The sequence below is a fragment of the Myxine glutinosa genome, chromosome 6, assembly GCF_964187855.1.
Source record: "Myxine glutinosa chromosome 6, kmMyxGlut1.1, whole genome shotgun sequence".
NCBI lineage: Eukaryota > Metazoa > Chordata > Myxini > Myxiniformes > Myxinidae > Myxine > Myxine glutinosa.
Genome location: NC_136266.1, coordinates 185,978,169 through 186,000,577, shown reverse-complemented (window position 1 = coordinate 186,000,577; position 22,409 = coordinate 185,978,169). Strand labels below are relative to the sequence as shown.

Genomic DNA, 22,409 nt, shown 5'->3' with positions numbered 1-22,409 from the left:
GGCAGCCCAAGGGGACTACTTGAAGGAGATTCGTTTTCAGTTTGTTGTATCTGGATACGAGTATTTTTTATGAACAAAGGTCGGATACTTTTTGAACACACCTCGTATATATATGTATAAATCAGCTGCGATTGTCTGTCGCAGCAAGAAGTTAACAACAGGATTATATCACAGGTGGCGTGGCAAAATGTACGGACAGGTGCATTTGATGATTGGCTTCACAGTCGGGTATACAAGTGTTGTTGCGTTCTGTATTAGTGGAAAACAACTGCTGCACGTCTCCAAAAGTTATTGCCGCTTCCTCTGGAGATGGTCCGTCAACTCGACAGTGCTGTTTGTCATGGAGTGGTGGATTTACGAAATTACGGCATGAAACAGCGTGCTATTGCTCGGCAGTATGGCATCACTCAAGGTCAGGTGTCAAAGATCCTGAAACGAAATGCTCAGAAGGGGTGTCCCTACTCCAATACCGAGGCCAGGACGTCCTCGCAGAACCACAAGGAGGGATGATCGCCAGCTGCACCGGTTAGTCCGCAATGGCCGTACCAAGTCAGCTAATCGGCTTTGGACTGAGTGGCAGCAACTGACAAATGTGCCTGTATACAAAAGGCTAGTCAACCAATGACTGGTTCAAGCAGGCTATCGTGCCAGGCGTCCCCTGAGAAAGCCACGCCTGACCAGACAACACCGCCAGCGCCGATTGCAGTGGGCCAGAGAGCACCGTCAATGGCAGCCAGGACACTGGAATCACGTGATCTTCAGTGACGAGTCTATATTTCTGGTCTATCGTCAAGATGGCCGCGTCCGAGTGCGCAGACAAGTGCATGAAGCCTACCACAAAGATTGTATAGTGCCAAGAGTCCAAGCTGGAGGTGGTGGGGTGACCGTTTGGGCTGCTTTTCATGCAGAACTGACCTGGTTGTTCTAAATGGAAACCTGAACCAGTTCAAGTACAGGGCCATTCTGGAAGAAACATTGCTTCCATTTGCTCGTGCAGCCTTTCGAGGAAACTTTGTCTTCTGTATATATATATATATATATATATATATATATATATATATATATATTATATATATATATATATATATATATATATATATATATATACATATATATATACATATATATATATATACATATATATATACATATATATATATATACATATATATATACATATATATATATATATATATATATATACACTGAATATGAATGAATGAATGATCGTTTTAAGGCCATTTTCCCCGCTAGAGCGGGGGTTAGCCTTGCGGGCCCCATGACAATCATGGTTCCCCGTTTGAGGCAATGTTTTATGGCCGGATGCCCTTCCTGACGCCAACCCTTGGTCACGCTCTTAGGATGCGCAGGGATACGGTGTACCTATTCTAACCCGGGGTACACACGGGGATCATTCATCCCAGCAAGCTGGTACTCAATTTGCCGACCTCGGAAGGATGACAGGCTGAGTCAACCCCCCTGGCGTTAATTCAGCGATCGACAGGGATTCAAACCCAGGATCCTAGGATCCAAAGCCGGCACCCTAACCGCTAAGCCAACACCAGGCTATCTATATAAATATACACTACCGGTCAAATATTTTGAACACCTCAATTTTTCCAGCTTTTATTGAAATTTAAGCAATTCAAGTCCAGTGAATAACCTGAAATGGTACAAGGGTAAGCAGTAAACTGCTCGAGGTTTAAAAAAAAGTTTTAGGTTAGCAAAAATGGGAAAAAATGTAAATTGCACAGTTATATTGTAATCTATTGTAATCTAATTGTATTATATTGTAATCCCCCCCCCCCCTTCCCACACCTCCTCCCCCCAAGCCCTCTCCCTCCCACACATCTCACTGCTCTCAAATGTTATGTTTGTGTGCTTCCCCTTCTCTCCCCATCTTGTCTTCCGCTCCCTCTTTTTATATATCTTGTTTGTCTGGTTGATTTGTTTGTGAAATAAATGTTAGCTCTTTCACGAGCCTCGATTCAGTATACAAAAAATAATAATAATAATCTTGGAGACGGCATGAAGCTGGAAGGTGTGAAAACATTTTGCTACCTCGGAGACATGCTGAATGGAGAAGGTGGATCAGACTCGGCAACGGTTGCAAGAGTGAGATGTGCATGGAAGAAGTTTCGGGAACTGAGTGGCGTGCTGATGAGGAGGGGAGTGTCGTTGAAGCTGAAGGGAAAGGTGTATGCTGCATGTGTGAGAAGTGTTATGATTTATGGGAGCGATACATGGGTAATGAACGTAGAGCAGCAACGAAGGCTGGAAAGGGTGGAAATGCGAATGGTTCGGTGGATGTGCGGAGTATCGTTGAGAGAGAGGAGGACAAATGATGAATGGCGAAAGATGATGGGAATAGAGCCTGTGATTGATGCTGTGAAGAGGAACAGGTTGAGATGGTTTGGTCATGTGTTGAGGAAGGATGAAAGTGACTGGTTGAGAAGAGTGATGGAAATGAATGTAGAAGGAAGTAGAGGATGGGGAAGACCAAGAAAGACTTGGCTAAAGATGGTGGAAGAAGAAATGCGGGCAAGGGGGTTAACAAGGGGAGATGCAGAAAATAGGGCAAAATGGAGAAGATTGTCATGGGGACCGCAAGGCTAACCCCCGCTCTAGCAGGGAAAATGGCCTTAAAATGCATGTTGTTGTTGTTGTTGTTGTTGTTGTTGTTGTTGTTGTTGTGCATGCAAGAAACCCCTCAAACATCGCACAGCTGAAAGAATTCTGCATGGAGGAGTGGGCAAAAATTTCTCCCAGTCGATGTCAGAGACTGGTAGACAGTTATAAGAAATGCCTACTTGAGGTTGTTTCTGCCAAAGGGGACAATTCCACCTATTAGAGCCAAGGGTGTACTTATTTTTTCCACATGCGAAATTTGGATTTATGTTTATTTAAATTATACAATGGACTACAAAATGTAAATGTTTCATGATATTTGTTATATTATATCACCTTTGTCTCTCAATATTGTTGAAATGAAGATCAAATAGCTGTATGTTGAAATATGTTGAAAAAGTCAAAACTTTACATGGGGTGTACTTACTTTTTCACGTGACTGTATAAACTCGCAAAATTACCCATCCCCAATGACCGGAAAAGCACGCAAAAGTACCCATCCCCAATTATGGGAAAAGCAAGCAAAATTACCCATCCCCAATTATGGGAAAAGCAAGCAAAATTACCCATCCCCAATTATGGGAAAAGCAAGCAAAATTACCCATCCCCAATTATGGGAAAAGCAAGCAAAATTACCCATCCCCAGTGACCGGAAAAGCACGCAAAAGTACCCATCCCCAGTGACCAGAAAAGCAAGCAAAAGTACCCATCCCCAGTGACCAGAAAAGCAAGCAAAAGTACCCATCCCCAGTGACCAGAAAAGCAAGCAAAATTACCCATCCCCAGTGACCAGAAAAGTTTAAGTCAATCCCAATTAAAAAGGTTAATTGTGTTGCACTATTGGATTCACTCAGAGACAAAGCTCTGAGCGACTTTTACCACTCAATGTGAAATGGTGGTGGCAACATTGGGTAGTGTAGATTGGATTCGTCAAAATATAGCTATTTTAAATAGTGTGTTACTCTATGAAGATATGTATTAAATCTACCTTAATTCAGATGTTCATGTTGATTTTAAAGGTTACTGGAAGGGACAAAATAAAAACTGAATGTTGAGTTTTGCCTGCGTGTGCAGCTTGTCAAATGCATTGTGGGAAGTGGCCACCGTAAATAGGAGACAACGCACAAACAGACACCATGGTTCACAATATATAATACTTTGGTAAAAGTATAAAATCATAAATTTTCTGAATAAAATGAACTTACCAGGCCTCTTCAATAAAGCCAATGACAAATTTTCGTACTTCCAGAAATCGATCATTTTGGAATGCAATCATTTCCTATTCCAAAAAGGAAAAGAAAAATAATACAAGTAATCACAGACACTAAATCATATGTCAGATAAAGCCAATCAAATGCCATATTCATATGACTTGTTCTTGGTGACTAATGAATTGGATGACTGCTAAGTCTATGTCGTGGACACAATTTCATTTATACCCACTTGTGTTTTCAAATCCCATGTGAAGAAATATATACCATAACATGGTGAAAGGACACTCAACAAGTTTGCCATAAACAGTCCAATTGTATTGCTCTGGGATAAATGAAGTGCTCTCAAAATTTTGCATATTTTTACCATCATATTTTTACCATGTCTACCTGTCTGGCAGTAAAACAAAATTAAAAATCATTCCAAACAGAAAACGTACAGTTTATAAGGACATAATAATAGACACAAACAACAGGCACAAATAACTATTGTAATGTGTTAGATAAAGTGATGTGAAAGACACTGTGGAAAATGTCTGGAAAACCGGAATTAGTTTATTTGTATGACTTTTACAATCTTTATTTTATTCAAATTTAATTATAGACTTGAAAACTGTAGATCACAAATCACCCGTCATAATACCTCCAGTTTTTCAGTATTTTAATTTAATAAAGGTTCAATGGAGTGGCACATAAAGGCGGTGTACGGGACTGCTTATGGACTACTTCGATGGAGCTAAACTTCTGGTTCTTTTTAACAATCGTTAAAATCATTAGTTTATTAAAATTGAAGCAACACTGCGTGGGGTGTCATGTTCTTTGAACTCGCTAGTATTTCCAAGTGATTGATGCAAAGTTGAAACTTACGTCCAAGAAGTTGTCGAGCAAAGCTGGCTCCTTGTTCAGTATAAGTTCTTGCACCTGAATAGGGTCGGCACACAGACGTTTCACTGAATTGTATTACAACTCCAATGCAATGGTGTAACCATCTGTAAAATTATGCAAAAGAAATCCCAAATCAGAAAAAGCTGTCATCTGAAAAAACCACCTTTAGAGGCCATTTTTCCCCGCAAAGCGGGGGTTGGCCTTTTTCGGGGACCGTGGTTGTTGTTGTTTTTTGGTCCCCTTTTTGAAGCAATGTTTTACGGCCGGATGCCCTTCCTGCCGCCAACCCTTTTTGTCGCCTTTTTACGACAAGCAGGGAATTACCAGCTGCAAGCAGGGAAAGCTGTCATCTAAATGAAGCATTAATTTGCCATGTATAAAGTTTTTTACTTTATACTATTACACAAGTTGGGTCATTTTGACTGGATTCAATATGAAGCCTAGCAATTGATAAAAGACTGTTGTTTATTTTATTTTCCTTTACAGGAGCGAGGCTCATGGAAGAGCAAGATAGATATGACAGTGGGACAAACATCAAGGGAATTAATGAACAGGAATAGGAGAAGGAGGAATGGAGGAAACACTGAATAGAGCAAGATATTTGAGTTAGGAAAGGTTAATGGGAGTAATAAAGATCATGGAACAGAATTTACAAGAGATGGTGGTGCACTGCTTGTTTGAAGCCCTGGAGCAAAGGGTGAGACAGAACAGCCTTTGGGAGGTGGTGGTTCCATATACAGGAGAAGCGAGGAATTAAAGAGTTGAGGTGTTGAGTCGGCCTGAATTTTGGGAGTTTAACCAGGAGGGGCTTACTGGAATTATGCATGCATCTTAGTTTTTTTTTGTTTTTTTTTGTATACTCGATCGAGGCTCGTTTAAGAGCTAGCACATCAAACACCTATTGGCACATAAAACACAACAAAAAAAACGGACACGTAAAACATTAAAGGGAGCGGGAGACAAGATGGGGAGAGAGAGGGAAGCACACAAGTACAACATTTGGGAGCAGGGACATCGGAAGATCTGTGGGAGGGAGAGGGTGTGGGAAGGGGGAGGAGGGGAGGAGGCATAGGAAGGGGGGGGAGGCGGCGTGAGAAGGGGGGGGGGAGGAGGCGTGGGAAGGGGAGGGAGGAATGCTGGCGAGGATTTCAGGACTGAAGGAGAAATATAGAACAGAAAGACCACTGACCTGCCTGTGATGTGACACGAGCAACAGATCTAGTGCTTCAGCCTTAGTTTTTATTTCCAATTCAATATTTCTGTTTGTCTCACGTATCCTCAACCACCTTCAACTTCACTCCCCCTTCTTCAATCCATTCCTTCCACCCCTTATATGCTCCACAAAGCTTTCAAGCTTCCTCTCCTAACTCCTTCTCTTCTCACTCTTCCACATCCCTAACCCCTCACTCACTTCCCCTTAAACCCATACATCCTCTTTGTAATATATCCATTAAATCCCTCGTGTGTCATATAATGACAGTCACAAACATACTACCAACTTCACTCCCTCCTCTCATCCTTCTTGTAACTATAGTGCAGTAACTGATCTTTATTTTGATTATATATGTATGTATATGTTAAGCTAACCTTAGAAACACATTCATGATTTATCCGTATTCATCAGCACGACTTTTTTTGTTACTTTGAGTTGATTAATCGAGATGTACATCGTGACATGAGCAAAATAAACGATACGTCGTAAAAACCCATGCCAGAAGTGTAAGGGAGGTGGTGTATTGGGAGCACATCTGCTCTGTGAGGCTGGAAGTTCAACTTTCCCATCCAGTTTTTGATAAATTTGTGTTGACCTTCTCTTCCAGCTCAAACTGATAATTTAAAATAAGTAAACGAAAAAACATGTTTTATGGCTACATACTTTTCTTTTTTTTTAGTTTTAAACCATTTTTAAAAATTACATTTTGATAGATGAAAATGTACCAGAAAGAAGGACCGTGGGCCAAATTTCAGCTCTAGGACGTATGTAACCGAGAAAACAAACAGCTCAAGGATTTGAAACAGGACAAACAAACAAAGTTCAGATGAAGTTAAATAAAAGTGTGCAATAATAAAAATAAATTTGTACTCAGTTCCTTTTTATTTATATGTGTTGGATTCTGACTTCTGATTTACAGAATATATTCAATCAGAGCACAAAATATATTTGGCCGCTCTCCCCCACCATCCCCCCATCACTATCCACCCCCATCACCCCGCCACCATTACCTCACCTGCCCACACAATCCCCAATTCACCATCACCACCACTAACCCCCACCATTCCCGCCATCCCTCACTCCTGAGCAAGCAGACATGGTCAAAGATGCCTACCCCTCTGAAACAACATGTGATGAGGCGCTCGGAATGTGCCGAGTCATGCTAGTATATATATGGCATGTGGTAGCAGACCTAAAGCCACAATTGGTATTCCCAGAGGAGATCTGTGTGACAAGGTTGCGGACTGACTGTCATCTGGTCTGGTGCAACAAGACAGATCATCTTAGGGGAATTGTCTGTACCTTTGGAAGAGAACATGGAGGAGGTGCATGAGACGAAGAGAGGAAAGTACATTGAGCTAGAGGCAGAGTGTCGGGAGAAGGGTTGGCGAGTTTGTCAGCCATTCGAGGTGGGGTGTGGAGGGTATATTGGCAATTCCTTTTCTGCATTTCTTGCTCGGCTTGGAATGTGTGGGGCAGAAAGAAGGAGGATGTGTGACAGAGTGGCCCAGGTTGCCTTGAAAGGCTCACTTTGGATATGGAGGAAGTTTATGGAGGCGAACGGTGTAGGTTGAGTTTGTGGTTGGTGGTTCATTTCAGCCTAAAGGGGTAGTGAACAGTCTCCTCTGTCAACGGTGCCCTCGTTTGGCCAGTGTGCCAGGCCTCCAGTATTCGCCTCCTGGCCCTGTTCGGGGATGCCAACAGCACATTCACATTGTACCATAGAGGAACATGGCCCGCCCTTATTCCATGCTTGGCGATAGCAGATCTTTCTGGGTGATTACACTCAAAGGCCTTCTGGTGTTCATTAATGTGCTTGCCTAAGGTTCTTCCAGTCTCGCCTATGCATTCTCCACCACAGTCACATGGAATGGTGTATACCACACCTGTGCAATCATTCTTTTGTCTTTTGTCTTTGATCGTGGTCAGTGCACGTCTCAAGGTGTATATCGGTTGGTAGTTAACCCTCACCCCAAACGGTCTCAAAATCCTGCCAATCCTTTGAGCTACTCCTGGCACAAATGGTAGCACGCAGAAGCCCTTAGGTGGTTCCTGTGGCACGTCCACGGTTCTTGGAGCTGCCAGTACCATTTCATTTTTTTGGCAGAGGTGGTCTGGGTAGCCATTGGCTTTCAATACCCATTTGAGATGCTTGATCTCTCTCCTTTTGTCCTCCAAGGTGGACAGTATATTCCTTGCCCTTTTTACAAGTGTGTTCACCACAGCTCCTTTTTGGTGCGTTGGATGACAAGACGTAAAATCGAGGTGACGGTCGGTCTGGGTGGGTTTCCTATACACTGCGGTACTTAAGCTTCCATTTGGGTTCCTCCTCACCAAGACGTCCAGTATGTGCCCTCCTCAGCACTCGTCTTTCTTCTACCTATTTCGTCTTTGACAGCACATTTTACAAACAGGTGTTCGGCACTGCGATGGGCTCCCCAGTGGCTGCGGTGCTTGGCAATATGGTGATGGAAGAGCTGGAGACACGCACCATCCCATCCCTACCAACACAGCCACGTGTCTGGTACCGCTATGTAGATAACACTTTTGTAATCTGCCCCAGCACGGCTGTTAATACAATCCAGGAGGGCATTAGTGGAACGTTTCCTTCCATCAAATTTACCTGTGAGGAAGAACAGGATGGGTCGCTTCCGTTTCTGGACGTCTTGGTGAGGAGGAACCCAAATGGAAGCTTAAGTACTGCAGTGTATAGAAAACCCACCCAGACCGACCGTAACCTCGATTTTACGTCTTGCCATCCAACGCACCAAAAACGAGCTGTGGTGAACACACTCGTAAAAAGGGCAAGGACAAAAAACGCTCACAAAATCCACCCATAACTTTGCCCTCAACATCGACGGTATCCCAGTATCCACCTCCCCTCACATCCGGAATCTTGGCGTCATCTTTGACCAAACCCTCTCCTTCGACAAATACACTAAACAGATCACAAAGACAGCCTTCTTTCACCTGAAAAACATTGCCCGTCTCCGCTCATCCCTCTCCTCCACGGCTGCAGAAACCCTCATCCACGCCTTCATCACCTCCCGTCTGGACTACTGCAATAGCCTCCTCTATGGTTCACCCTCAAAAATCACCAATAAACTCCAATACATTCAGAACTCCGCTGCCCGTCTACTCACCCATTCCCGGACCCGTGACCATATCACCCCCGTCCTTTACAAGCTTCACTGGCTCCCCATCCCCCAGAGAATCCAGTACAAAATCCTCCTCTTGACATACAAAGCCCTCCATAACCTGGCCCCATCCTACCTGGCTGACCTCCTCTCCAGACACACTCCCACCCGCAACCTCCGTTCTGCTGGTACCAACCTCCTGACCCCCTCCATCCGGACCAAATTAAGATCCTGGGGGGACAGGGCCTTCTCCATCGCTGCTCCCACCCTCTGGAACTCACTACCTCACACCATCAGAGACTCCTCCTCACTCACCACATTCAAAACATCACTAAAGACCCACCTGTTCAACACTGCATTCAACATTCAACCCACAGCATTTAACCCCTGACTATCTCTTCTCCTTCTCCCTCCTTTTGCTTTAAATATTTCCCTATTGATTCTTGTCTTTTTGCAATTGTTGTTTTCATGTATTGTTATGCATTATGTTTTCCACTCTGTCAAAGCGCCTTTGGGCTTCTTGAAAAGCGCTATACAAAATAAATGAATTATTATTATTATTATTATATACTAGGGCATGCCCGTACTATATATATGCCCGTACTATATATCTATCTAAAATTATATCCCCCCCCTCTATTTACATGAAATGGTTTGGTCCATTCGCAACGCCAAAGCGAACGGCGAACGGCTTGCGAGTACAGTGACAATCCCCCCCCCCTCTATTTACATGAATGGTTTGGTCCATTCGCAACGACCACAGAACCCCCCCCCCTCTATTTACATGCAATGGTTTGGTCCAAAGCGAACGGCTTCCGGAGTTTGGTAAAGAAATCGCCATCGCGTGCACAAACGCGCAGGAAAGCGAATGAATCGCAAATTCGTTTTTATTAGTTGTAAAACATAGTTTAACGCCAACATAGTTTGCAAACGTGAAATAAATGAATACGCTCTCAAATGTGCCATCCGAGGCAGAGTGTGCCCGCCACGTTCGGCACACGCGATCGTTCGCTGCTCTCTGATTGGTTGAATCGTTTTTTGGACATAGCTCGGTAAGTAATTGTCCGATTAATATGAAACCTTGAAAAGGCACATCCTCGGGTCCCCAGCAATATACCTGGCAAGTTAAAAGTATATCGGACCCGTGGTTGTCGAGAAACAGCGGTCACAGACAAACGTACAGACAGACAGACAGAGATTACTGGAATTATAGATAGATATATATTTATTTTTTTTTATTTTTTTATTTTTTTTACGGTTTTTAGAACCTTCACTAGTAAATTTTAGTAAATGCATCCCTTATAAATGTTCCCCTGTAAATATCCCCATCAATTGGCTTGTTAAAGATTGCACCCTAGTTAGTCCATGAACAACACGTAGCGAACCATAGGACCTCTCCGTAGTTATTTCATTATTATGTGTTTCAGTTAAGGATCTGTTCCCAATAGTTTAATCTGCGTTGCATTAATCAAATAAGATAGGCCCCAGTACTTCGTTTGCCAGCAGCGTTCGCTGCTCCTTGCCTTGATGCGGTTGTTGGCCCCAAACCGCCATTAGCCATGCGGTCAAGCCGAGGAAGAAGGGGGCGCAGCCACCAGAACAAGGTGTGGCACGTCGACGCATCGGCAGAGGTGGAGTCAGGGAGCCCTTTGCCGGCCAACCAGCGCCGAGGTGAGCCAACCGGTAGGCGTGTCATCAGAGCCGGCATCTTGATTCCAACACGAACAATATAAGCGGCTGAAAGGGACTGCTTGAACAGTCGGGTGAGAAGGTACGGTTGAGAGTCGAGTGAGAAGCCGAAGGTTCAGAGAGTCGACTTGGGTTGGAGGCGGCGCTTGGTGAGGTCTGGCTGAGAGAGACGAAGCTGCGCGGAGCTCTTTGACAAGCTGCTTCGAAAAGCCCCTACCGCGTGAAACGAATACGTGCGGCTGCCGCCGGGTTTTCGCCTCGAGCCCGGAGCGTGGACCTGGAGCGTGGACCTGGAGCGGACCTCCATGCTGTGCCTCTGCCCGAACCTTCCAGCGCTGCTGTCCCACCTGGACCTTCTTCTTCCAGTCATTCCTGCCTGCCATTCCCTGTCGTGTGAGTCTGTTTGTTGTCCTGGGGAATAATATAAGACTGCTTAAGGCTGCCCTGTGTCTTCTTCTTCTTCACTGTATATTACTTTCGTTTCCTCTTCTTCTTTGGTTTTGTACATAATTAATAAATGTCTGTTATTTCTTACCCTTTTGGTTTCATTCTCCCCCGATCGCTTTAGTCCTTTCTTTCGATTGAGTACCTGTGGCACGATTTGGCCAACGCTCGGATTCGGGTTAGTCAATTGCTAACGGCTCGAATCGCGGATTGCTAAACCGCTCGGCAAATACCATCTTGTCCGTGGTTCGAGCGGTACTTGTCTCCCTGCTTTGCGGAGGGTTTGGTAAAGGTATTCGGGAGAACACCTTGACCAATAACCCTGACCAATTTCACCCCACGGAGGAGCGTTACAAGTACCAGGACTAGAGACGGCCAGATTAACAGGCCAAGGGGATTAATCCCCCCTTGCTAAGGGGAGTGCCGTCTCTGAGATCCGTAACAATATATATATATATGTATATATATATATATATACATACATAGTATTGTGGAAACGTTTCCTTGGGGTTAATAGTTAATAGAGCCATTATTTCCTTGGAGTGAATGTCTAGCATAAATGTAAAGTAATTATTTGTGACATTAGATATGCGAGATATTCCCAATCGGCCCATTACCGGATTTTGGCGCAGGTTGTGACCACAGTGCTGTCAATCTTGTTTCTGTGTACAGAGTCAAGGCTCATGGAGGAGCTAGAACATGGAATGGAGCAGGACAAAACAGAACCAAAAGAAGAGTGGAAATGAGGGAGGGGGACAAAAGAGCTCAAGTTTGAGGAATAAAGGACATGGGGAGGAGGACACAGTGGGTGAACAAGCTGGATACAGCCACAAACTCTTCATCACAGAGGTGCAAGGGAATACTGGGGCAGAAAAAGAAGAAATGAAACGAAAAATAACAAGTACAAAAAGTTTTAATTAAAACAAAAGCCGCGTCGATGTTACACAATGCCTAGATGCAGCTGTGCCTATAACGTCGATGTTATAGGCACTGGACATTCCTATTGATTCGATTACTTGATGTTATTTTTGTGCAAAGTGAAAATATATCTCGGCAATTTCCCGTGTGTGGCGACGAATTTTTAATATATCTCGGCATTTTCCCGTCTGTTATTTCAGGCGGTGTATGACTGACCATGCCGCGATTTAAAAAATATATATCTCGGCAATTTCCCGTATGTGGCGACACGTGAATGAAGCTATGCTCCTCTCTCCACATTATTGTGACGATGTATAAATTAAATATTTCATCGTGACGATTGTCATCAAATGGACGAATTTTTAATATATCTCGGCATTTTCCCGTCTGTTATTTCAGGCGGTGTATGACTGACCATGCCGCGATTTAAACAAAATATATCTCAATGGACTTGAAGTTACAGGCCTTTGAGAATTCATTTCGTTCTATAAAGGGCAACTTTCATCGGATTTTCTTCCCGTTTTTTTTCAACCGAGTCTAAAACTATGTTAGCGACTGTGAAAAATGAAATGATATATCGAATTTGATTTGAAAGAAAACTGTGTGAGAGAGCAAGACACCACGGGCCTACAAAACAGGCCTCAAAGCTATGCGAGTTAATAAAATGGTGGATATTTGTTTATATGAAGCCTCTCCCACAATGGGTGGAGCTATGGTTCCCAGAATGGGTGGAGCTTTGAGGTTTTGTCTTCTCTGCAAGAACAACAAGAACAAGAAGAAGAAGAACAAGAAGAACAAGAACAACAGCAGAGGGCACTCTATGAGCAGCGTCTGCGACGCGGCTAATAAAAATTAAGAGGGTGAGAGATCGGGGATGTAATCGGGTCACCTTAAAAAACAGAAAGAGGTGAGCTTGGGGAGGGTTAATGAGTGTTGAAGATATAATGGGTGTGGATGGGGGATGACATGAGATGGTGGTGAACAGATGTTTTGATGTTGGATCTAATTACGATCAAAGGCATAGCCAGGAATAAGAATGTCAGTCGTAACAGCCAATGAAAGTTCATGATGGACATCAATACTTGAAATTGCAGAGTTACAGGAATGAAGAGGTGTGGAAGAGAGCCCAACACCATTATGTGGACGAGATAAGCAGATCTGGGTATCATCAGCATAACAAAGAAACCTGATTTTGAAAATCTGTAAAATTGTACCAAGTGGATAAAGATAAAGAGAAGACAAGAGTGGACAAATTAAGGATCCTGAGGGAACACCATGGGATCGATGAAGGGAGCTGATCAATAGCCAGCAATGTATGCAGTAGATGCACAATCTATAATAATCCAAGATTTAAATTTTCCTGGTCCAAAGTGACCAAAACAGGATTGAAGATCGTCGTCCCATTTTTTTGGCCAACTGTGTTAAAAGCAGTTAAGTCCAAAAGTATTTAACAATGGTAGCTGACCCTTGGTCCGCTTTGTACGTAATAACATTTGCTTTGAACACAGTTGACCATTTGTGACTTTCCTAAGAAAAGACTCAGTGCTACGTCATTAGGCCCGTCAAATCTTGCACTGGCATTGCCAACTCAGTGGTTATTTGTTCATGCCCTATTCTTTTAAAATGGTGAGCGCCAGGCAAGGAAGCAACATGTACCATTTTAAAAGTCTTTGGTATGACTCGGTCGGGGTCCGAACCACTGACCTCAGAATGAATGCTCCAACCATTACACCACCGATTCATTGGATTAAACTACTGTGTATACACAGCTGTAGTGAAAGGATAACAGGAGGAATATGCACACTGCTGGAAAAGATGAGGAAGAGTAATGGCTAACGTCCAGCACAAGCTGGTGAGACGAGGCTTACACGGCCCTTTTTACAATTCTCCAGAAGGCTTACGGGAGGCCACTAAAACAGCTCCGTTCTCAAAGTTCCACAATTGAGCCATAAGGTATGCATCAAGCTCCAGATGAAGGTCCTAAGCCTATATAAGCTGAGCTCGTCTAAGGAGAATTACCACGGCACGATGGAATTCTCAACAAAACCCAGATGTCTTACGAATGACTTTCAGGGAGGGGATAAGCCACACCATATTTTCTGGCTCACATTTTCTGCCAGATGGACCTTCAAGTAAAGGTCTAGCTCTACCTAAATCCCTTGCTCGAGTAAGTGTTTTGGAATGCTTTTAGAAATGAAATGAGCTCACAGCATCCCCTCCCAGCAAGCTTTACCCACCTGTTGAAGTAGATACACTTTCTTGCCTTCAAACGTCATCAACGCAGCATTGTTTATCAATTCGACCACCTGCATACAACCCACATCAATTCTCAAATCAGTTCCATAAACGATAACAATTATCCAAATAAATCCCAGAGCACACAAGGTAATTTTTTACGGCGTAGCTCATAGGGCAAAATAAATACTGTCTATAACAGTGTTTGTCCGTCCGTATGTATGTATGTACAGTCACGTGAAAAAGTAAGTACACCCCATGTAAAGTTTTGACTTTTTCAACATATTTCAACATCCAGCTATTTGATCTTCATTCCAACTATATTGATAGATAAAGGTGATATAATATAACAAATATCATGAAACATTTACATTTTGTAGTCCATTGTATAATTTAAATAAACTTAAATGCAAATTTTGCATGTGGAGAAAGTAAGTACACCCTTGGCTCTAATAGGTGGTATTGCCCCCTTTGGCAGAAATAACCTCAAGTAGGCGTTTGTTATAACTGTCTACCAGTCTCTGACATCGACTGGGAGAAATTTTTGCCCACTCCTCCATGCAGAATTCTTTCAGCTGTGCGATGTTTGAGGGGTTTCTTGCATGCACAGCTCGTTTCAAATCCCCCCACATCTCGATGGGATTTAGATCCGGGCTTTGACTTGGTCATTCTAGAACCCTCCATTTCTTTCTTTTCAACCATTCCTTGGTGGATTTACTGGTGTGTTTAGGGTCATTGTCATGTTGCAAGGTCCACCTTTGGTTGAGCTTCAACTTTCCGACCCTTTTTCCGGTTGAGCTTTCAACAACTCGACAGATGGCCTCACATTATCCTCAAGCACCCTCTGGTACAATGAAGAATTCATAGTGGATTCTATGATGGTGAGCTGCCCAGGCCCTGATGCAGCAAAGCTGCCCCAAACCATAATATTTCCACCACCATGCTTTCCAGTTGGTATCAGGTTCTTTTGGTAAAATGCTGTCTTTGGTTTTCGCCAAACATGTCTCCTGGTACTGTGGCCAAATAGCTCTACCTTTGACTCATCTGTCCAGAACACAATGTTCCAGAAGTGCTGGTCTTTGCCTCGGTGTTCATTGGCAAACGTTAGTCTTGCCCTGATGTTCTTTCTGGACAGCAAAGGTTTCCTCCTGGCACACCTCCCATGTAGATCAAATTTGTGCAGCATCTTTGTAATGGTAGACTCATGCACTTTGACATCAACAGTGGCAAGAGCTATTTGTAGGTCCCGTGATGACATTCTGGGGTTCTTCGAGACTTCTTTTAGCATCTTGCGGTCTGCTCTCGGGCTGAACTTGCTGGGGCGTCCTGGCCTGAACAAGTTGGCAGTTGTTTGGAATCTTCTCCACTTGTAGATGATCTTCCGGACAGTCGAATGATTGATTTCAAATTGTTTGGAGATCTTTTTAAATCCCTTCCCAGACTCGTGGGCATCTATAACCTTCTTTCTGAAGGCCTCAGAGAGCTCTTTTGATCTCGGCATGGTGACGCCGCACACTTCAACAACAAAGAGCAAACCAAACTAAATGTCTGAGGTTTAAATAAGACAGGTTCCTCCAAGATCCTCTCTAACGATGTTCTAATCATTTGCACCTGAGCTGGTGCACCTGATTCTAATTTTAGGTATTTGAATAGTGATAAATGTCGGGGTGTACTTACTTTTTCCACATGTGAAATTTGCATTTATGTTTTTTTAAATTATACAATGGACTACAAAATGCAAATGTTTCATGATATTTTTTATATTATATCACCTTTATCTATCAATATTGTTGAAATGAAGATCAAATAGCTGTATGTTGAAATATGTTGAAAAAGTCAAAACTTTACATGGGGTGTACTTACTTTTTCACGTGACTGTATGTATGTGTGTATGTATGTATGTATGTATGTATGTATGTCCCCTCAAATGCATACCAATCAGAGCTGAGGATCTGGTTGCATGATAGGGTGATGTGATTATGTCTGATGTCATTACGGGGTACAACAGCTGACTCTGCACACTCCGCCATTTTGATTTATATGCCGTTCATGCCGAACATGTCATCGAATCTGTCATATATCACAATCACCATGCTCTACCTTTAGGTTTTTCATTCAGCGTGAAACACAAACAAACCGATTGTTAAAATGACCATCAAATATCGAAAGCATCGGCATTACGTCTCTTCCAACAATATGGTACGTATAGGCCTTTGGCTTCATGCCTCACCTTCGGACCACTTCGGACAAATTAAGCCCAGGTTTCTTAATACAGTAATGTATCGTTTCAGTCGTATCGTTTTCGTAATAATACTACTACTAATAATAATAATATAGTAAATAAAACCATAATACTTTAATCTCAATGTCGTGAATGGAAGTTAATGGATTGAAGCGGTGTACGGTTCATGATCAGTGATGAGCGTTGTTCGGCACTAATATTAATAACCGAGGAAGTAAGGAATTCGCCTCGGTTTTTTTTATAGCAATATCATTTTCGAAATACAGTCATGTGTCGCTTAACGTCCGTCCGAACAACGTCCAATCGCTTATACGTCCGTGGCCCATAAAAATAATAAGAAAATAATGGGGATTTTAAAAACCCCCGTTCAGACAACGGGACTATACAGTATATATACTGTCTATACTGTACTGTCTATACAACGGGACTATACTGTCTATTAGTAGATATAGACAGTAACTATACAGTATATCCATAATATGTTTTGATAGATATAAGAAATGCCTATGTTATTGGTTTACATTGTTTGGCTATTGTAGTGTACAGTACTGTACTTTTAATTTGATTTCCTTACTTACGAAATAAAAAGTTTACAAACTGTATAACAGTGTATGCTTGGTTTTGCCTCGTCCGCAGCGCTGCAGCATCATCAGCATCCAGTCTCGATTACCCCCGCGTATCGTGAGCGTTATTCCATTGTCTTTTCATTTGATTTTATTAAAATCAATCCACCCTAAATTAATCATGGGTCCCAAACGCAGCGCAACCAGCCCGAGTGGTAGCAGCAGCACGAAACAACGCAAGAGCATTGATTTGGAGGAGAAGCAGAAAATAATAAGACAGCATGAGGGCGGCAAATCTGTGAATGCTATCGCATGTGATTTCGGCAAGTCGCACTCTACGATCACGACGATAATGAAAAACAAAGAGAAGATTCTTCAAGCGGTAAAAGGATCGGCTTCAATGAAGGCAACAAGATTGACCAAGTTTCGAGAGGGAAAAGATGCTGATGACCTGGATTGAAGACCAGACTCAAAAGTGAGTCCCACATACACGTAAGTATAAATACAAAGTTCACAATGTGATGTTCGGACAACGTCCAATTCGGTTAACGTCACGTTTCCAAGAACGTATCTAGGACATTAAGCAACACATGACTGTAATGATAACGTAACGTTAATATTATAGTAAATCTAATCGTAACACAAATCCATTCATAATGACTGCAAACGTACTGGAAGTTAAAATATATCATCTTCTACATGTTATAGTAGCGGCAGTTTTGTGTCCGTTACGTCATTACGTCTATGATGTCATTACAACGGCTAACTCCACCGACCGACATTTTTATTTACCAGTAGGCCGACACCCACTCACTACAGGAGTGGCAGGAAGGGTCATTCATATTTGGGGTATATAGATTGCAGTCGATCTATGGTCGGGTCTCAAGAACATTGGGTGTGTGTTCATTTACGAAGTTTCCTGTGGAGAGATCGCCAAGTGGTTTAAGCATTCGAGCAAGCACTCCATTCAAAACCGTTAAGGAATGGCTGGCTTGGCAAGCGCTAGCTCGCTGCTTGGTAAATGAGCACACCTCAAACCCATGTGGGGTATATAGATTACAGTAGATCTTCGCTCAGTTCTGGAAGTAAAACTTACCTCATGGTTGTCCAGATGCCTCCAAATTGATTTGTTTAATGTTATAATCAGCATTAGCGACTGTTTAAAAAGCTAATCATATGTTTTTATGGTTTATAATATTTTACAAGCCCGGCTACACCGCTGTTAGACTTCTGGTCTTGTTTATTTTATCTTCTTCCCACTGTTACCTGTTGTGCATTTGCTAAAAGTATCACCCATCACTTCATACAATGTGTCATCAAATGCGATTCAGGCCTAGGCAAAAGCCTTGCATTTAAAGCTTCATTTTCTGTTGCCAATTGAACTATCAAGGTGGAAGCAAGGGTCCAAGACCGAAAGTTTTTAAAATATTATCTGGAGCACTGCTCCCGATGATGTCAGTACATTTTTGGAGAGATCAATTTCCTCAGGTTTTCCATAAATTAGTTAAACTCAAAAAAGGGCGGCAAGTCTGCAATAGGCAGAAATAACAATCAGAGACAAAACTTCAGTTAAAATACTCTTATCTTTCAAGTTTCTCACAAAACACTTCTGATTGCCATGAAATTGTCAGAAACGAGTTAACAGAATAATGCCCAACATTGAAGCGGACATTAACAGAAGATAATTCCACATCAGACCTGGCTGGGTTCTAACTTCGAACCAGACCATGGCGTTACCTCACCAGTCTCACTCAATAGCACTGCTCATGAAAATATAAAATCCTTTTTCTATAGAGGATGGAGGTGTGGGTGGGGGATGCATAATACAGTATGTCATATATGTTGCACACATTTGACATATCGTTTGCAATCACAATTTTTATTGTAGGCAGTACTCATTGTTAATGGCAATCTGGGTGCACCTCATTTTAGCGTCGGGCACCCAAATTTTATTCGCGGATGGATTTTAGATGCCCAGTCGGGCGTGCGACCGTCCGTCCCAGTTCCACCGATTGGTTGGACAGTTCACCTGACTCCACCCACATTTCTTATACTATGGCCACCAGGTTGAAGCTTACTGCTTTGCAAAGTCAAAGACATCTTCAGAGCTGTCATGTTCACAATCGCCATGCATACAAGTTTTCCCTTCAGTGTAAAACGACCAAAGCTACAGTTGAAATAATTTTGAGTTGATAAGCATCATGGGCCTTGTGAGGATTGGCCCCAGCGATTGAAGTGGTGGTCTTTTGTCCATACACGGCCCAAATAACTATGTGGCATTCTCTCAAGCAGTGCTTTTCCTGCGGATGGTACGCAAGTCCTACGTATTATTTCCAACTATCCTATCTATACTGTAAAAGTAGGGTTACAGTACATCCTGTTTTTCCCTGACATGTCCTCCTTTTCGGTCCTTAAATCTCCGTCTGTCCGGGTTTTCAAAATATCTAAAAATGTCCAGGATTTTCCCATTTAAGATTTGGGATACTTTTTAAAAAAACTTTATTTAGATGGTTAAACCATTTTTCGTACATTATTCAATATTTGGCTATACCTCTAAAACCTCTAAACCTCTAAAAGGTGGTATTCAATATTTGGCTATGTCCATCCGTCTGTCAAAAATGACGAAGAACCACCTTTCTAACTCACCTTGTTTAATTCTATAGGGTTCTAAAGGGTAATTCTAATAGGTTTCCTTCATTTCTAGGCTTTGCCTATTTCATATTTAAAATGCCAAACCGAACTGCTTCCCTCAGACACGGGTGCGATTTTTTATTATTGGAACACGTGTTGACCCGCACATGGCATATCATAGTTTCATTTCATTTGTGCGGTATTTTTGAGTACCAGTACACTGGTAATTCCCTGTTTATCGTAAAAAGGCGACAAACAGGGTTGGCGGCAGGAAGGGCATCCGGCCGTAAAACATTGCTTCAAAAAGGGGACCAAAAAAACAACAACAACCACGGTCCCCAAAAAGGCCAACCCCCGCTTTGCGGGGAAAAATGGCCTCTAAACGGTGGTTTTATTTCATTTGTGCGGTGTGCGTCTAAAGAGTCTAACAGGTCAACAGGTCAACAGGTCTAAAAGGTCTAAGCCTAAGGTGTCTAAAGGGTGTAAAGGTTGAAAAGGTTGAAAAGGTCTAAATGGTGTCAGTATAAATGGTCGAAAGGGTCGATAGAGCTCTCTGGGGATTTTAAAGGGGTCTACATATCTAAGAGGGCTAGATGGGTCAAAAGACCTAAAGGGGTATTTTGCAATAGGATTTTTGAGGCCATAACACTTGTTCTTATTTATAGATACTCAATGTAGATGACAAAGCTCAAAGTATATACAGGGTGTTGAAAAAAATCTCTATCTATCTATTTGAGAAAAGTCCCTATCTATTTGAGAAAATTTCATAACCCATGTCCTACAGACAAGACAATACGCGAATTCAGCAATTCAACAATTCGCATATTATACACAAAGAATTAAGTTAAGCACCCCCCCGTTTTTTTACAACCTCGCACATTACAAGTTTGTTGTCGTCAAAACAGTGTAATATACCCATGATATTGCTATATTTTCTGGAGAAGTGATATTATGGTCACATAAAAACATAACAATCATGCCGTTTTCAATATTTTATTCTGAATAATTTAAGGTGAAATTTTTTGGGAATTTTAGGCATATTTTCACCTCAATTTAAGTATGGAGCTATAGGTACATCACGGACAGTGTGGATGACGTTTATGTTTTCTAACGTACAGTCATTGTTCTGAGAAGACCTCTAGCGATCTTTGCGTCAATAACGTGTGTAGGACCCACGTGATCGGATCACTGACTCAACCCTACGTCTCATAGACCCTGTAAGCCGTCGTATGCGTTGCTGTGGCAGGTTGTTCCATTCCCGATGTAATGCACGTTCCAATTCATCCAGATTGGCTATTGGAGGGACCATCTTCGCAATTTGTCGTCCCAACATGTCCCAAACGTGCTCGAGGGGGTTCAGGTCAGGACTGTACGCAGGCCAGGGGATGGTTGTCACAGCACCTTGCTCCATCCGATCACGTGGGTCCTACACACGTTATTGACGCAAAGATCGCTAGAGGTCTTCTCAGAACAATGACTGTACGTTAGAAAACATAAACGTCATCCACACTGTCCGTGATGTACCTATAGCTCCATACTTAAATTGAGGTGAAAATATGCCTAAAATTCCCAAAAAATTTCACCTTAAATTATTCAGAATAAAATATTGAAAACGGCATGATTGTTATGTTTTTATGTGACCATAATATCACTTCTCCAGAAAATATAGCAATATCATGGGTATATTACACTGTTTTGACGACAACAACCTTGTAATGTGCGAGGTTGTAAAAAAACGGGGGGGTGCTTAACTTAATTCTTTGTGTATACATTGTCTTGTCTGTTGGACCTGGCTTATGAAATTTTCTTTCAAACTTCTCGAATTTCTTTGCATTTCTTTCCTTGAATACACAATGTTACCACCATCACATGTTCTTGCACATTCATCTTCATGGGGTTCTGCAATAAAAACCATTACTTCACGTAAGTTCAAACCTTCAAACAGGAAATTAGAGCTGTCTCCCTCGACATATCACGTGCCTTCGATACGGTCTGGCACCCCGCTCTGCTCACCAAACTCTCCTCCTTTGGTATCCATGGAAATCTCCACGCATGGCTGGCGGACCTCCTCTCTCGTCGTAGTCAACGTGTGGCCCTGAATGGGTTTCTCTCATCTCCTCTTCCTGTTCAGGCTGGAGTTCCCCAAGGCAGTGTTCTGGGCCCTGTGCTTTTTCTGGTCTTCATCAATGATCTCTCTGACTCTCTTGAAAATCCTTTCTATCTCTTTGCTGATGACTCCACTCTCTGCCGCTCCATTCCTCATCCCTCAGATCGGCAGTCTGCAGCCTCCTCACTCTCTGCAGACCTGGACAAAATCACAGACTGGGCAAACAAGTGGAAAATGTCTTTCAATCCTGACAAATCTCACACTCTTACGATGTCTCTCCGAAAAGACCGACTGGACAACCCTCCCATCTACTTTCTGAATAATCCTCTCCAAGAAGTTCTGTCACTCAAGCTTTTGGGTCTCACTATCTGCCATGATCTTTCCTGGGAAAACCACATTTCCAAGCTGGCCTCCAAAGCCAGTCGCCGACTGGGCATCCTCCGTCGTGCGAAGTCCGTCCTTGGCACACCTGAGCTCCTCACCACATACAAGGCTTTCATCCGCAG

The 22,409-nt window shown here is 42.7% G+C and overlaps 1 protein-coding gene across 2 annotated transcripts in view; it reads right to left on the bottom strand.

Annotated features, from left to right (window-relative positions):
• Nucleotides 1-22,409, bottom strand: part of SYMPK (symplekin scaffold protein) — a 168,239-nt gene that overhangs the window by 101,839 nt on the left and 43,991 nt on the right. For both annotated transcript variants that reach the window (XM_068119053.2, XM_068119054.2), the window contains exons 3-5: nucleotides 14,363-14,431; nucleotides 4,707-4,760; nucleotides 3,834-3,907 (exon numbers count right to left, since the gene is read on the bottom strand). In XM_068119053.2, coding sequence (XP_067975154.1) covers nucleotides 3,834-3,907; nucleotides 4,707-4,760; nucleotides 14,363-14,431 — 197 coding nt within the window. The remainder of the gene's footprint in view (nucleotides 1-3,833; nucleotides 3,908-4,706; nucleotides 4,761-14,362; nucleotides 14,432-22,409) is intronic.